The sequence below is a fragment of the Carlito syrichta genome, unplaced genomic scaffold (assembly GCF_000164805.1).
Source record: "Carlito syrichta isolate Samal-C Ts95f unplaced genomic scaffold, Tarsius_syrichta-2.0.1 Scaffold288453, whole genome shotgun sequence".
NCBI lineage: Eukaryota > Metazoa > Chordata > Mammalia > Primates > Tarsiidae > Carlito > Carlito syrichta.
In genome coordinates, this window is record NW_007232549.1 from 239,905 (window position 1) to 257,256 (window position 17,352).

At 41.2% G+C, this 17,352-nt stretch overlaps 1 protein-coding gene across 3 annotated transcripts in view; it reads right to left on the reverse strand.

Moving 5' to 3' along the window:
- LPIN1 (lipin 1) overlaps window positions 1-17,352 on the reverse strand; it is a 162,279-nt gene that overhangs the window by 45,287 nt on the left and 99,640 nt on the right. For 2 of the 3 annotated variants that reach the window (XM_021710338.1, XM_021710337.1), the window contains exons 2-7: window positions 16,336-16,536; window positions 15,052-15,147; window positions 10,237-10,544; window positions 8,347-8,472; window positions 5,389-5,496; window positions 1,933-2,062 (exon numbers count right to left, since the gene is read on the reverse strand). In XM_021710338.1, the coding sequence (XP_021566013.1) occupies window positions 1,933-2,062; window positions 5,389-5,496; window positions 8,347-8,472; window positions 10,237-10,544; window positions 15,052-15,147; window positions 16,336-16,536 (969 nt within the window). Of the gene's footprint in view, window positions 1-1,932; window positions 2,063-5,388; window positions 5,497-8,346; window positions 8,473-10,236; window positions 10,545-15,051; window positions 15,148-16,335; window positions 16,540-17,352 lie in introns of those variants that run through there. The other variant, XM_021710339.1, reaches the window with a different exon arrangement.

The window sequence follows — 17,352 nt, forward strand, 5'->3', positions numbered from 1 at the left end:
ATCAAATACCAAACAGAAGTAAGCAAGATTAGTAAGGCCAACAAGCAGAAACAACCCAAATGTCCATGGATAGTTTAGGGAGTCTACTACATGCTGGGACTCTCTGTGGCCACAAGACAAAACGAATTATAGCTACACAACACACATGAATCTTGCAAAACAAAGTTTATTCTCAAAATACAAGTGGGTCATTGCCTTGCTAAGCTGTGGTTTGGCCATGTGCTCTTTGAGCTATGGTCAGGCCATGTCTTCTTACGCTTTGGCCCCTTCCCCTACTTTGGGGAGGTGAATCTCCTCTTTTTCTCTCTCTCCAATTTACTTTCTAAATAAACTATATTTTTTAATCTAAAAAAAATATACTTACAAATGAATGAGGAAAGATTGGCTGGCGATTGGTTCATATGAGCGAGAAATTAGCATTTCTGACTCGACCCCCAGAGGGGTTTCCAGTTACAGAAAAGATTTATCCCAACCAAAATGCAATTTATGGGCTAAAAAGAGGGGAAAGATATCCATTTCTCTATCTGACCTCACAGCTTCTATCATAAGTGAAAATAATGTTACAGTAGATCTGTGATTATAACTGTTTTGCCAGAAGAAGTGATGAGTTTGCACTTTTATGCTGTTTCTCCAGCAACTAATAACATGAATTTGTAAAGATAGTTGGCTGGGTCAGCACTGGAGCAATGAACAGAAAAATCAGCATTTTTCCATAAAAGCTAAATATAGCATAGAAAGAAAATGGATCTACAACTTCCGCGTCAACAGTCCTACTCTCCAAAAAGCTGCCCATCTTAAACTTCACAGGAATGCTCTCAATCTTCAGTCACTCGTTCATTCACTCACTCATTCATCTTACAAACATGTATAGAAAATATAAGAGGCTGTAGCATCTTCTAAGGACCTTACAATATTAACAAAAAGCTAGCAATAAAAAAAATTTGAAATGTTTGTAAAGTATTAGAATATGAAATAAAATGTCTTAAAAGATCATGTCTATTTCATGCTTTTAGAAACCTATCTGCTGTACTGATTATGTACTTGCATGTGAACTCACTGCCTTTCAAAGACAGGGAAATTAAGACTCTGTACGTGGCACAGCCAGAGAGAAAGCAAGTAAATATTCCAAAGGCTTAAATGTGCCAGATACACATTATCTCTTTGAACCTCCCAACAACTCTGAGCAGTATCTACTGCTTGCTTACATTGTATAGATGAAGACATCGAGGTTCAAGAAAGCCCATTAATTTGCCCAAGGTCAAGTTGCTAGCAAGTGGTGGAGTGGTGATCCTAACCCAAGAGAGACTATGCTCTCATTCTCTCCACTACACTCCGCTGCTTGCTACTTCTCTATTTCTTCTGGAAATCCCCATGGGGTCAAATTCAGGGTCCCACCAACAGTGAGGGTCCAACCATAAGATTGCCTGACTTTGTTGATCTATCAGGTCCAAGTCTTTTATTTCTGCTCTAGTACCCTTTCCCTCTTCTTCCTCTGTGACAGACAAAAGAACACATGGATCCCAGCTTTTACGGCTCACTCAGCCTTTCTTTCACCAGGCAGCTCCCAAGTCTCTCTCCCTGTGACTTCTCTCCAGAAGTAAGAGCCAGCAGGTATTTTTGTTTACAGCTTCAAGATGGGATTTGTGTCTACGTTGTATTTTTAAAATTTAATTTGCATTTAGTTGTGATAGAAAATGTAGATACTAAGAGTAGTCCTGTGCATTTAAAACACATAAATGCAGTGAGACCTCCTTACAATGTTGGGAATGCAGAAGAAAGCAATTCTGGGGTTGAAGGGTACCCCTTAACACATTTTCATTTACCTCTGGTTCCTGGTAGTTGCTTCTTGGCTATGGAATGACACTGATTCCATGGAATTCAAGACAAGTTAGAAACCTTCACTATATGACAGAATTGAGACAAAAGGCTCACCTTAGCAGCTTGTGGCAATTCTCCCCAAAGCCAGAGCATTTCAAGGTTATTCTTCTGTGCTGTCCTGTCCGTGGACTTACTGACCAATTCTGAATCACTCTTAGGTGTTGAAGGTCGGGAACCTGAAGGACTTAAGGAAACAAAAAGCCATGGTTACTGTGAGAAAAGAGATGTTTTAAAATGTCTTTGGCCCCAATCCGCGGCTCAGAAAATGCACCCAAGCTGTCGTTCCCTTAGGAGCAGGCTTCATGACATATCCCTCCTTTGGCCACCAGGGGGCCCTGCAGCACACACCCGGGAGGAAGGCGCTCCCCATCTGGGTAACCCGCCCCAACCAGCGGCCAAATCTAAACTAGAGAAGATGAGAAAAAGAAGCCACCCAGAAAAGAAATATAAAAGAGGGAGAGTGAGAAAGAGAAGGAGAGAGGGAGGGAAATAGAAAGGAAAGACAGTTTGTTCTTACCTCGAAACCACCATCTTTCCCACCTCACCCTGAGCACACCTCTCCTAAATTCTCAATTTTCAAACAAGTAAGTGCACAAGTGTCTCAACTCTCAGATGGCTGCAAAAGGGTGCTGGCCGGCTCTGACACGCACCCATTCTTTATATTCTATACTTAAAGTATTTATACCATCTGCACTGGCCTTGCAAAACAAGGAAATTGTATCATGTGCCCATTTTACCACAAAAGCCAGATGCCACAATAAACTCGATAATGGGGCAGGGGCCTCCAAGTTGAGATTCTATAAGATTATTATATCTTCCAGTTGGCTAAGGCTCATTCTGTAACAAGGTGTCATGGTGTTTAATTCTCAAACCAGCTTCTAAGTAGCTGTAACATGCTCTCTCACCTCCACGTTTTCTATATTTTTACTCTTAAGACCTAAACAAAATCTTACTTCTGACCACCAAAAATAACCACCCAAAAGTAAGCAATTTATCCACAGGATTTTCACAGTATTCTAAACAGCATATAGAAATATTAATTCTTGATAACAAGAGTTTTGGCAACGATTTATTACATTGCAATAACATATTTAATGATCATCTTTATTCTCCATCATTTCCACTAGAGAAAGATGGCAGAGTTTTCTAACAAAGCAGGAAGTAAAGCTATCACAGTTTCCCTTTTCATCTCCTTTCACAAACCTTATCTGTTCTCTTCAGAGGCCTCACTGATGCACTTGGTCTCATTTATCTGTTGGAGTTGGATTTCAACTTCAAGTGAATGACTTTCCTGTCAGTACAAGGTGAGCCTAGGATGATACATGACTTGTATCCAACAAACAGGTACCCTTCCTTATTGGCTAACCTGATCCTGAATCCCTTTAGCCAAGCCATGTGGGACAAACAGACTTAAGCACCGTCTTTCCATTTCACACTGAGGTACATACAGGCGGGTCCCTTCTCCCGTGGTACCCACTGACCACAGTCCATCTCAGAACATGCCTATCTGGGGAGAGGAGGCTCCTGAGACATCACACTGTACAAGTTCACACAATGGGACACCTCGCTCCCAACATACACACACAGACACACACACATTTTTCTGCCCTTTAGGAAGCAGTCCCCTGAGAAGGGATACTGTGTGGGGATGCCTCATTGCCTTTCAACCTCGCTTGTTCCTTCTAGTTCTGCAGTTAGGACTTTTCTTCTTCAAAGGGGCAACACTTTTCCAGCACTGAAGCACCCACAAGCACAGGTTCAGAATCAGCGTGATGGAAAAAGGATGTGCTGTGGCTTCCAATGAGGGGGCCTTTGTAAAGAACTGTGGTTTGAATCCTTTCTCCACAGTCATCACAGAAAAGGTCCATCACATCTGGCTTCCTACCCTCGACGGTAGGTACTCATACCACAAAGCACTTGGCTCATGCCATCACATTTTCTCAGATAAGATATAGCTTATATTTTGTAACAAGTTCTTTGGAACAACAAATTGTCTTACCCACTGCCACTGAATTAAATAAAGCCTTTTATGCAGAGCTTGTTCTGGAGCAGAGGTTGGCAAACCCTTTCTGTAAAGGTCCCAGTGGCAAATATCTTGGACTTTATGGGTTATGTGACCTCACAGCTACTTGATGCTGAGGGAACAGGAAAACAGTCACAGCCAATACACAGAACTGGATGTGCTCCAGGAAAACCTTTCAAAAGCAGATGGTGGACCAGACTTAGCCGATGGGCTGTGGTATGCTGACCTCCGATCTGGAGGAATATGAAGGTTCTCCTGCAGCACCTCCCAACTCCAGGGTTCCCAATCTTCTGGTCCTTTCATGAGAGCCCCAAGTCACAGGGATTCTGAAGAACTGAGCCCTGGGAGAAAGTCAAAAGCTAAGCCCCTCTCTCACATTAAATATGCCACTACGATAAATGTTGCCCACCTGGGCCACGGCAGCCCTTCTGGAAAGGATTCTGCACACAAATACTTAGGCACTTCTGCCCTTGGTCACTGAGGGAATTACGATGGACTGAAGATGACCTGGAAATGGTGCCCTAATGCTGAGTGGAACTTATCAGAAACAGAGTTCCAAAATGCCCCATTATCAAATATTAGCCTTTAGATCAAGGGTTGTTCAAAAAAGTAAGCTTAAAAGGTCACTAACTCATCTTCATAAGCAAGATATTTGCCTTATAGTTTTCAGTATTTCTGCCAGCCCCCATAGGGCAAATTAGCTGTAAGTGTTTACAGCTTTGTTTTCCTCATCTTAAAATGAACTTTCTTCTGCACATGTACCCTCTGGATGAAGTACATCTGAGGTTTGGTTCCTTAATAAAAAATACAAAAAGTTTTCCATACACAAGTTAATCACAGCCTCATTTGCTAAGGTTTATAAAGTAAATCATGATCATGTAAGTCCACAAAGCAGGTAGGTCAAAATTGAGGGAATGGTGACAGAAATCTAAGACAATTGCATCAAATGAAAACATAAACCCATGATCTTAAACCTAGGATCCATCTCACACTGTTCTCCAAAATTCTGTTCTAGAAATGGTTTGGGAAATGTCTAAATCCACTATTCAGATGGCTTAATAAACTTTAAATACTTATAATGAAGGACTTACACTAAAGTAGCATCCCAAAAATATCTTGTAAACTTATTTGCTAAAAAACCCCAGACACAAAACAAAATATCATATTCCCAATCTAGCTTTCATTATTCTGTTTTTCAAAGCACTCCACAGAATTTGGTAAAATTATATGCTTAACAGTATTTTTCAGAGTCAAATTTAAGACTTAAAAAATCTAATATAATCCACAAATGCTTAAAATGAAAGGAAAATAATAATCTATATGTATTTTCTTCATAAGTTAGTGAAATAAATTTGTAAGTGTTAAATCAAAATTTTCACATCACATAATCTGTAGGTATTTTTTTATAAGTAATTTGGTTAATGGCAAAATGGACTTGTAAGTGTTAAATCAAAATTTTCATTATTTAATACAAATCACTCCTCTACCTGTCCGAAGGATGGAACTGGGAAGACTGTGGAGGGCAAGAACTAGACAGACCTCCCTTGGCCACGACTGCAAGATGAGGGGGAGTCCTTTTGCAATCTATCAGGCTACTGCATGCCACCACGTGATACACATTAAGAGAAAGACAAAATCGTAAGTCAATTACATCAAATGAGATATGGCATAAATTATCTGACTACTCCTAGCAATGACATTTGTAAGTGTTTAAAATCTGTTGTGAAAATACAGGAAACCCCTTCGGGTCCCCTCCCACTGTGGGAACTTTTCTGTCCTCTCAATAAATCCAGCTTTCTCAAAAAAAAAAAAGAAAAAAGAAAATGAAAATATTTAGGTATCTGACAACAGCAGAGGACTGAATGTTGAAATCACTAAGAAATCAACATGAACTTTCTGAACTACAAAAACAGGAAACTGCACAAGACCTATTTCACTTTCCGTTTCACTAATGTGCTCATAAAAAATTGTCTCTTGTCATACTTTAGTGCTTAATCAAAATACATAATTCAAAAATTTGATCATGTATGCTGTCTTTAAAGAAAACATATCACTGTGAGTATAGGAATATATCTGTTTATCTTCATTTGTAATTCCATTTGACAGTGGTCAGATCTATAAAATCTGACTCATCATATTCTGGATTCATAGAGCAAAATATTAAAGATTGAGGAAGATGGTCAGGGCTGTGTTTAAAAGGTTTCTTTAAAATTCATGTAAAGTGTTTAATAAGATTTTTTTAAACCTGTTAGGGGGTTCTAAATATTCTACATTATTTTCTTCTTAAACTACAGACCTAGGGAAAGAATGCATGAGGTTCTAGAAAGTTCTTATATCTGCATTGCCCAATATAATAAGCTACCAGCTAGATGTAGCAACTGAGCACTTGAAATGTGACAAATCTAAATTGAATTGTTCTGCACGTGTAAAATACACAACAGATTTTAAACACTTAATATGAAATGAGAGATATAAAATATTTCATTAAAAATTCTTTAAAATCAATTCATTGATAAAATGATAATATTTTGGATACACTAGGTATCAAATAAACTATATCTTTAAAATTAATTTCTTTTTTTTTTCCACTTTCTGTTTTTTGAGTTGGAGTCTCACTCTGTCGCCCAGACTGGAGTGCAGTAGCCGCTCCCAGCCACCACGGCCTCAACCTGCCGAGTTCCGACAATCCTTCCGCCTCAGCCTTCCAAGGAGCTGGAACGACAGGTGCACACTACCACACCCGGCTAATTTTTTTTGATTTATTGTAGAGATGAGGTCTTGTCAAGTTGCCCGGGCGGGTCTCGAACTCATGGACTCAGGCAATCCATCACCTCAACCTCCCAAGGCGCAAGATTACAGGCTGAGCCACCAAGCCCGGTTTTTAAAATGAATTTCATCTGTTTCTTTTCACTTTTTAAATAGGGCTACTAGAACATCTTAAATTACATATGCAGCTATTCATTACATTCTAGTGAACAGGCTGGTCTCTGACACCTCAAGGTGGGGCTTCATCACAACCCCTGTCACAGCCAGGGGTACTAATAGACAATGCCAGTCTTAACTGGAAACCAGGTATGGAACAGGTCTATTTTTTCTCCAATCTCAACTTCAGGACATACTTCAAACTGCTACTGTCTCATTCACAAAATTACTCTGATCAAACTGAAAACAGGAGTGATGTTTCGATAAGATTGGCTTTAGGTAGGAAGCCACTGTAGCAAGTACCAGAGCTTCCAGGGGCTTATACACATCTATCCTGAACCAGAAGTAAAGCATTTAGACCAGTGTTTCTCAGCCTCTTTTTTGTTTGTTTGTTTGTTTGTTTTTTGAGTTGGGGTGTCAATCTGTTGCCTAGGCTGAATGCAGTGGCACAATCACAGCTCACTGCATCCTCAAACTCCTTGGGTCAAAGCAATCCTTCTGCCTCTGCCTCCCAAGCAAGCTGGGACTACAGGCACATGCCATGATGTCCACCTAATTGTTTAATTTTTGTAGAGATAGGATCTTTCTATGTTGCTTAAGCTGGTCTCAAACTCCAGGACTCAAGTGATCTTCCTGCTTTGGCCTCTCAAAGTGCTGGGATTATAGCCATGAGTCACCATACCCAGCCTCAATCTCTTTTTCATTACTACCATACCCCTAAGCATTTTGAGAAATTAATAGCAGACCTTTAACTACCATGAGGTTTTAGCGCTACTACCCTTTAAAGACCACAAACCATTATAATGCCTAATAATTTGTTGCCACCCAAGAACAAACTTTTGTTCCAATGGTGGGAATACACTCTGTGTTGAAAATGCACAATTTAGATCTGTCCCCTTTCCCAGTCCTCTGGAAAAACCACCCCACAGGGCTCACATAGGCTTAGAGATTTCATTGATTTAGAAATCTCTAGAGTGTTCAGGATGGCAGTCTGCACACAGAACAACTCTAGTTCTCTACGATTATATTGGATCTCTAGGGCAACTTGTGAATTCATTTCAGTGAAATAAATATTCTTGAATTCAGAAGAATGGATTAAGTGTGAGGGAAGCATCATTCTAACATCCCTGAATGAACTCAGTGGTCCCTGAAACAATGTCTCTGGCTTTGAATTTTACTTTCATTCTAAAGATCAAGAAAGCGTCTGCCACCTTGCTTTCTCCTATTAACAATTAACATTATCTAATGTTAAGTGTTTTTCCTTTCAAGTTCTCTTCCAGGGAGCTAAGAGCCATATTTGCAGATGGATTCCAACACTAGAGAGAAGTTTATGACATGTGTGTGTTCTGTTTTTAACCCTAATCTTTACTTCCCATGCTACATTGCCTTTTTTTCTGGTCCTAATTATTTTCTTTTTTTATTTCTATTTCATTTTATTTTCTTAGACATGCTTCCTATAGCTAACTCCAAATCCCCTGTACAGGGACAGGTGAACACACTGAACATATGCACAAGTAGCTTACCTGGGACTGGGTGACCACTCTCTATCTGAATTAGGGTATGAAGCTGACTGAGGGTAGGTCGAGACTGGGGAAAGGTTTTCCTTAGGAATATCATCTTGGAATGGAGGTATATCATTAGGAAGAGTTCTGGAGAAAAAAATATTAAAGTCAAAGAATTAGTGGTAGATTAACAATAAAGTCAAGTTCCAATTTTTTCTTGATTATCTCTAAGTGCTTTGTGATTAACGTGTCCCTTTTAAAAGACCCAGGCATACTGCAGGCAAAGAAGAGGGGAAACGTGAGACATAAGCATGCATAAATGTGTGTGTCTGTTTATGCTTTGGCTGAATTATAAATTTAAAATGACTTTGCTTCAGCATTTGGACTTGGACATGGATATGATGAACACCTACTCACTATTTCCATGATAGTACCTATGATTGGGGGTAAATTATACCCCCCAAAAGCCTAGGAGGTAGGTCAGCCCAAATCTGGCCCCAGGGTGGTATAAAACCCTTGCCAGATACAGAGCTGCTGAATAACTCAATGGCCATACCCAGATCATGTTTCGTCTAGCAAAAGAAATAAATGACTTCAACCAAATGTATCTTATGATTACAAAATGATTCCAAAACTACCTAGTTTCAGTACAAGCACACTCATTACTAAATGTAGTTCACTATTTCACCCCTGCAGAGGCCATCTGTCGGTATTTTTTATGTTACCTGAAATACCTATCACAAAATTCTAGGATTAAAAGCTATCCAGGGATGACAGTTGTAAGAAATCTAATTACCCAGTTTTGGAGCCTATAGCAGGTTACAGGCAGATTAGAAAAAGCAAAGCATTTTTAGCTTTTTTTTTTATTTTTTTATTTTTTTTTTGAGTTGGAGTCTCACTCTGTCACCCAGACTGGAGTTCAGTGGTCGCTCCCGGCCACTGCAGGTTCGACCTGCTGGACTCCAGTGATCCTTCCGCCTCAGCCTTCCAAGTAGCTAGAACTACAGGCGTGTGCTACCACACCTGGCTAATTTTTTATTTATTGTAGAGATGAGGTCTCGTCAAGTTGTCCAGGTGGGTCTCAAACCCGTGGGCTCAGGCAATCCACTCACCTCGGCCTCCCAAAGTGCTGGGATTATAGGCTAAGCCACTGAGCCTGGCCAGCATCTTTATTTTTAGCCAAAAAAATATACATATTCTATCTGAATGAAGCAGGAAGATATTCCTGATGTTCTTTTATGCCTTCTTATCGTTAACAAGATGTAGAAACAATTCTCAAAAATTATACTGAATTTACCCCAAAATCTAAAGTATTCTTTAAAAATGTATCCCATAAAAATGAATTTTATCTTTTAAACCTGGCATTTTTCACCAAAATAGTCATACATACAAACAGAATTTCACTATATACTGTCAAAAAGCAAAGAAAAATAGAACAAAATATCCATTAAGCATTGGGCATGATCAAAACTTCAAAGGAAAAAGTTTACTTGTAGAGAAAAACTGAGCATGTTCCTCATTTCATTTTTAACCCTAATTCTATCACAGATCAGCCCCTACCTATAAATCAGCTCAATTGTAGCATTCATAGTTGGTGCTCAAAGGAGAATAAATAGGTTCAGAAAATGGTTTTGGTCATGAACTACTAATTTGCTCAGCTCCTGTCTCTTGATTCTATCCCAGGCTACTGAGGTGACCAGCTCAGGAGGTTTGGCATCACCAACTGTCTCTCAGCTATAAGCACATCAAATCTTTAAACCACTCGGAGATTGGGCCACATGATTCCAAAATTCAGCCTAAAATGCATAACAGAAGAATAAGAAATTCTGGAAAAAAGAGAGTTTATAAAAATCATCTTGAAAAGGTAAGTCGTCCAATCCTAATGCAGCCCCACCTGTCCTGGACAGTTACCTACTGCTGTCCAGCAGCTCTGTGTCCTCATCCGAGCTCATCTCAATGGGGAACATGTCTTCATCTTCAGACGTGTTGATGTTGTCATCTCTTTTCAGGCTATCCAGCTGTGACTTTCTCCTCCTTTTTCTTCTCTTCTTTACTAAAGAACTACTGGATGGGGTCTCAATGGGAGGTATAACTTGAGCTGGTGTGTTAGGGTCCAGGCCTCTTATTCTATCGACAGAGTTCCTTTTCAGCTGGCATTCCATTCTCGAAGCTCCTTCTGACAGGATAGGTGATGTAGCCAGGTACATGGGGATCACTTCCTAAAGAAAAGAATGTAATTTAAAAAAGAATCTCGTTAATTTGGGTGTAAGGAACAGGGCCATGCCACGGGTCTCCGTTTACTTTGAAGGCCAAGCATTCCTTGGGGAGGGCCACGGCAGGACAGCTCAGCTAGATGTCACAGGCATAGCAATCTGGAGATGTGGCTGTCAATCTGGTAGAAGATCAGAAAGCCAACAATTTATTTAATACCATTTTGTGCTCAATCCTGTATCTACACAATTATAACCAAGTGAAGTAGTTATCTGTGATTTCAAAATTCAACTTTGTTCCAGAGCAAAGAGGGGAAAAAAATGGGTTTTGAATCATCGTGTTATACTGGGAACTGGACTCAATATTGCATTTCAGTGTAAGTGGGTATGCGTGGATGAATGGATGGATTGTGGATGGGTGTGTGTGTGTGTGTGTGTGTGTGTGTGTGTGTGTGTGTGTGTGTGTGTAAGAAGGAGAGAGAGAATGTATGTGTATTTCAAAATATGCACTAAATTAAGATGATACTAACAATCTAAAACCAAAAACATTTAAAACATTTATACCAGGACACATCCAGGTATGTGAATATCAAGGAATTAGATTCTGACCCTCTTCTTAATGACAAAAGGAAAAAAACACACAACCTGTTGATTTAATAGTTGTTTGATTAAAAATTTCACAGTTTTTTTAAACTGTAGCAATCATTTTATTACTGAATAACTCATCTATTATTTAAAAAAACCTGGTAACAAAAAAAATATATTAAAAATTTGGTAACAAAAGAATACATATATTTATATATATTTCTGTATATATATAAACAGAAATTTGCTGCTGATAGATAGTTTAAATAGGTTTAGAGAGCACCAGACATGCTAAAAATATAAGTCAACAACCAAGAGATCTAGCCTTAGGGTGGCAGGGAGTGAGTGGTCACCTGGCTATTGGACCGGACCAAATGAAGAAAAAACACAAACTCGGGTCAAGAAGAGAGAAGGGCCCTCAGCCATTCTCAGACTGGAAAGGAAAGGGGCGGCGAGCACATGGGGAGGCAGTCAGACCTGCTGAGGCAGAGCGGAGCAGCATTGAATAATGACAGGTGGTGCTGAAGGACACGGGCTCCCTGACTTCTAGCAGTCTCCAGGTATCCTAATAGACATCTGCATGGGACCAAACATCTCTGGTCTGAGAGGCCCCAATGCACCCACAGGCACCCGTCAGGCCACCAACAGCTCCTACCACATCTTGGCCCAAAACACCGCCTCAGCTCTGACAGTCTAAAATCTGTGTCTAAGGCCAGGAGCAAACAGAAGTTTAAAATGGAAGAGTCATGCCAGGCACAGTGGTCCACGCCTGCAATCCCAGCACTCTGGAAGGCCAAGGCAAGAGGACTGCCTGAGCCAAGAAGTTTGAGACTAGCCTGGGCAACTTGATGAGACTTTGCCTCTACAGTAAGTCAAAAAATCAGCCAGGCATGGTGGCGTGTGCCTGTAGTCTCAGCTACATGGGAGGCTGAGGCAGAAGGATCACCTGAGTCCAGCAGATCAAGGCTGCAGTAGCCATGAGCATGCCACTGCACTCCACTGGGCAACAGAGTGAGACTGACTCAAAAAAAAAAGCAGGTGTCACCTGGGGGTGCAGTGGCTTATGCCTATAGTCCCAGCACTTTGGGAGGCCAAGGTGGAAGGATCATCTGAGCCCAGGAAGTCGAAGCTGCGTAAGCCATGATCAAGTCACTGTACTCTAGCCTGGGTGATGGAGGGAGACTCCGACTCAGTAAAAAAAAAAATGCAGATTCTGTTTAAAGTGAAAGAAGTTTCTGTTAAAGCACCACTAAAAACCAATTAATTCTCAAGGACTTCACACTTAAGAGAGATAAGGAGCAGATGGGCAGGGATCCCTGATGGCCCCAGATCACCCCAGAAAGTGAGAGGCACAGGATGAGGTGCTGGGATCCTCCCCAGATGCCATACCTTGGGCAGGCCTGACGGAGGTAGTACCTGGGAATGTTCTATCCCAAAACTGAAATTATAGTCATTCACTTTAGAGCTTGGGAGCTACACAGAGTCCTTTTAATCATGCTATCTTCCCAAACGGAACTAGTTCAAGTGGACGTCATTGAGGAATTGCTAAGTCAGATTCCTTCAAAGTGGCTTCATCAGTGAATGAAAGAGCAAAAGAAGTGGTTTGTGTTAGAAGAAAACATAGTTATAAATCTTCATTACCTTGGATTTAACAAAGAATTCTTACAGGTATATGACATTAAAACATGCACAACAAAAGAAAAAAACAGATAAATTGAACTTCATTAAAATTAGAAGATTATGTGCTTCAAAGGACACCCATCAGGCAAGTGAAAAGACAACCCACACAATGGGAAAAAATATCTATGAGTCATATACCTGGTAAGACACTTGTACCTAGAATATACGAGGGGGGACCCAAAAAACCCAGGATTTATTTATTAAAAATTGTGTATTTATTCTTACATGTTTAAACTTTAGGCACCTTCAAAGTACTCTCTGTTTGATGCAATACACCGATGAAGACGCTTTTCCTGCTTCTCAAATCAGTTTTTGAACTTGTCAGTTTTGATTCCTTTTAGTGCTTCACCTTTTCCACATCAGTAAAACATTCTCTTTCAAAAAATTTTTCATCCAGGGAAATAAAAAAATGTCACTGGGGACAAGATCAGGTTAATAGGGAGGCTGGCATGGGTGTCATCCCGTTTTAGTCAAAAAACTGCTGAACACTCAGCTCAGTGTTGGCAGATGTGCTCGTAAATCACCCATCATGAAGTGGGCAAATGTGCTGAAAGAATCTCCCCCCCAAAATTCACCAAAGCCAAATGCAGCCTCTCGCAACAACGTTGTTGGTCCACTGATGCCAATGGGTGCCTAGAATACTCACCCAGCAGAGGAAGCCTGTACTGCATGGAGCCCATCCTCCAAAAATTATCCCATTTGGGGGTTTTTTTTGGGGGGGTGTCCTCCTTGTATAATGAACTCTTATAACTCAATAATAAAAAGACAAAAAACCTAACCAGAAAAACAAGAAAAAGATATGAACAGACATTTCTCCAGGGAAGATATACAAATGGACAATAAGTCCATGTTCCATGTCACTCATTATTAGGGAATGCAAATCAAAACCACAATGACCTACTTCTTTACACCCACTAAGATGGCTGGAATCACAAAGTCAGATTACAAGTACTGGCAAGGATATGGACAACTCAGAACCTTCATACACTGGTGGTGGAAATATTAAACAGTGCAACCAATTTGGAAAACAGTCTGGCAGTTTCTCAAATGTTAAACACAGAGCTACCACACAACCCAGCAACTCCACTCCTAGGTATATACCCAAGAAAAATAAAAATGTACATCCACACAAAAACTTATACATGAATGTTCACAGAAGCATTATTCACATAGTCAAAAGGTAGAAACAACCCAAGTGCCCAACAACACATGAATGGATACACAAAATGGGGTACATAGATTCAATGAAATAAAAAAGGAATGAAGTATTAATACAAGCAACAACATGCATGAACCTTCAAACGATTATGCTAAGGGAAAGAAGCCATGCACAAAGGCCTCATGCTGTTATTCCACTCATGAAAGTTCAGAATAGAGGAATCTAGAGAGGCAGAAAGTAGATTTGTGGTTGCTTAAGACTCGGGGGTTGGAGTTGAGGACAGGGGAAGTGATAGTTAAAGGTACAGTGTTTCTTTCTGAGGTGATGAAAACGTTCTAAAATTGACTGTGATGATGGTCACACATATCTGCGAAAATACGGTCATATACCATGTTTTGGTCAATGATGGACCACATATACAACGGGGGTCCCATAAGATTGTTTAAATATGTTTAGATGTACAAATACTTACCACTGTGTTACAGTCGCCTACAGTATTCAGTACAGTGTACTGAATAACAGTAGACTACACTGTATAGCCTAGGTGTGTAGTAGGCTCTACCACCTAGGTGTGTGGAAGTACACTCTAAGGTGGTTTGTATGACAACAAAATCCCCTAACAACACATTTGTCAGGACATATCCCCTTTGTTAAGCAATGCATGGCTGTACTAAAAGCCACTGAATTGCACACTTGAAAGTTGTGTACAATAATATAGATATAGCTCAATAAAGCTGATAATTTTTTTTTAATAAAAGTGATTTGGCCACTCAATAAAAGTGAGAATATTCAGTCATCTGAGATTTGACACACCAGTGTAATTTGTAAGCTTCAGACTACGGTTCAGGCCAATGTGTAAAGCCCGTCCCTCTGTCTCCTAGAAGCAGTAAACAAACTGAAGCCCCAAGTCTGTGGACTCTGCATACACCTGGTCCTTCTGGCTCCAATCCCTTGTATAGGTACAAGGCCACTTTTCTGCTTTGTCAGCCAGGACCAATATTACCTCTTTGCACAAACTTCTCCCGTGTCTCCAGAAAAGCATTGTCCAAAGATCAAACTGGGAAGTAACCCTGAGCATCCAGTCTTCCTTACCTGATCGTTATCAGTTTCTTGAACAAAAAATGCTTCTCCATTATCTCCCAATTTCATATGCAAATCCACAGATTCCCCATTGATTTCTATGTCAACCTGAAGAAAAAACACAGTTAAGAAAAGAATGAGCTGCCTTGACCACAGAAAACCTCATGGCCATGTCTCTAGAGATGCAAGTAGTTCACAACTCCAACTCTCAGTCAGCAATTCATTCCAGCACTGCTGCCCCCTGAGCACTGGAGGGATGCTGAGTTCAGGATGGCAGACCCTGACTGGGAAGGATGGAACCCAAAATAGGAAGGTGACTCTGAGACCACCCGGTCCAGTTCCTCCTTTCCCAGCTGATGGGCTGAGGCCAGGACAAGAGGAGTGGCTGGCCCAGGTCACACGGCTGGTTAGAGTTTAAGCTGCAATTAAAGACTCCCCAGGCCCAGACTTTAGAAATTACACCCTGGAACACTCATTCGCTACTGGCTGAGATCCTTGAAATACTCTCAGCGAAGAGCATTCACCTGAACTTAACTGAAAGGATCAATCATTAGACATCATTCCAAGTTCTACATTAAGTGGGGACATTAAATGGATAATCTATTTTTAAGGACTTCTTTTTTAATTTGTGCAGCAGATTGTCTTTTCCAAAATTGGCCGCATCAATATTTCTGGTCCTACATGCCCTTCCAGAACCTTGCCACTCCTCATCAAGAAAGGCCTAGCTATTTCCCCTCCCCTTGAACCCTGGGCAGGCTTGTGATTGCCCAACTAGTAAAGCATAACAGAAGTGACATCATATGGCTCACAAGGCTAGGTCACAAAAACACGAGTATCCACCTGGCTCTCTCTTGGCCTCAAAACCACTGCCATGTTGTAGGAATGCCAGATCATGTAGAGAGGCCATGTGTAGGTGGCGCAGCCAAGAGGCAGAGTCAACCACCAGTCACAGGAAAAAGCAAGCAATCAGATGTCTCCCATTCACAGGCTTTTGGTGGGTCTTCCAACTGAGGTACCAGACAGCAGAGACAGACCACCACTGCTGTGCTCTATTTGAATTCCTGACCCCCGGAAGCCAGGAGTTTGATAAACAGTTGACATATGCCACTGCATTTTAGAGTAATTTATGCAGCCATACTAGCTAAAATAATTTTAATTAGTAATCACCAATTCCATCTCCAGTGGAGTCCTAAAGATATAGGCCTGAGAGTTCAAGATAGTGATGCCACAGAAATACACTGATTTTTCTCTCAGGAGAGAGCCAGTGCACCAGGTCGCTGAGTCCCACGCTCTTACCACTTTCTCACGTGAGCGCAGAACACCCATCTTCCCAAAGCGGACATGGAAAGGGGAGCACTGAAGATTCCCGTTGGGCTGGCGAACCACGATGATGTCGATGCATCCAGACAGTGTGGCCGGGTTCAACCCCTTGTAGAGTTCCTTCACGGTGACAAACACCTGGCCGGCTAACTGCCCAACGTAATTCATGGTCTGAGCCTGGAAAACAGAGAAACAAACAACATATACAAACGTACAACAATTAATTCGGGTAAGGCCATCCAGAGCCAATAAAAAATGTAGATTACGCACTTGACTTCTACACTTCACTCAGATCATTTTGATTCTGGAATGCACTCCACAACACCAACCTTCCAAAGTCCATTGCCCCAGGCCCATCAGCAAGCTCACCAATCTCCATCCTCCCAGTGTCCCACACAGACATCCCTGACCCCACGATGTCTCATCTCAGTCATCACTGGGCTGTCTTCTCTGAAGTCCTGTGAAACGTGTTTCTAACACCCTTATGACAGTTGCCCCGGCCTGTGTTCTGTCATCACTAACTTTTTTTTTTTTTTGAGTTGGAGTCTCACTCTGTCGCCCAGACTGGGGTGCAGTGGCTGCTCCCGGGCACTGCAGCCTCGACCTGCTGGGCTCCGGCAGTCCTTTCCCCTCAGCCTTCCAAGTAGCCGTAATTACAGGCATGCGCTACCATGCCTGGCTGAATTTTTAATTTATTGTAGAGATGAGGTCTCACTGCCCAGGCGGGTCTCGAACCCACGGGCTCAGGCAATCCACTCACCTCAGCTTCCCAAAGGCACGGGATTACAGGCTGAGCCACCTAGCCGGCTCGACTCTTGAAAAAAGATCTCTTACGACTCTTGAAAAAAGAGACTGTACTTCACACAGCTGAGTGTCTCCCACTATGCCGAAGCAACTACTTAATAACACTAGCTGAAAAACAAATGACTATTTATACTTGAGAAAAGAAACAGATGATTTTTATTTGTAACCATTTCCACCCAGGCCTTTGCC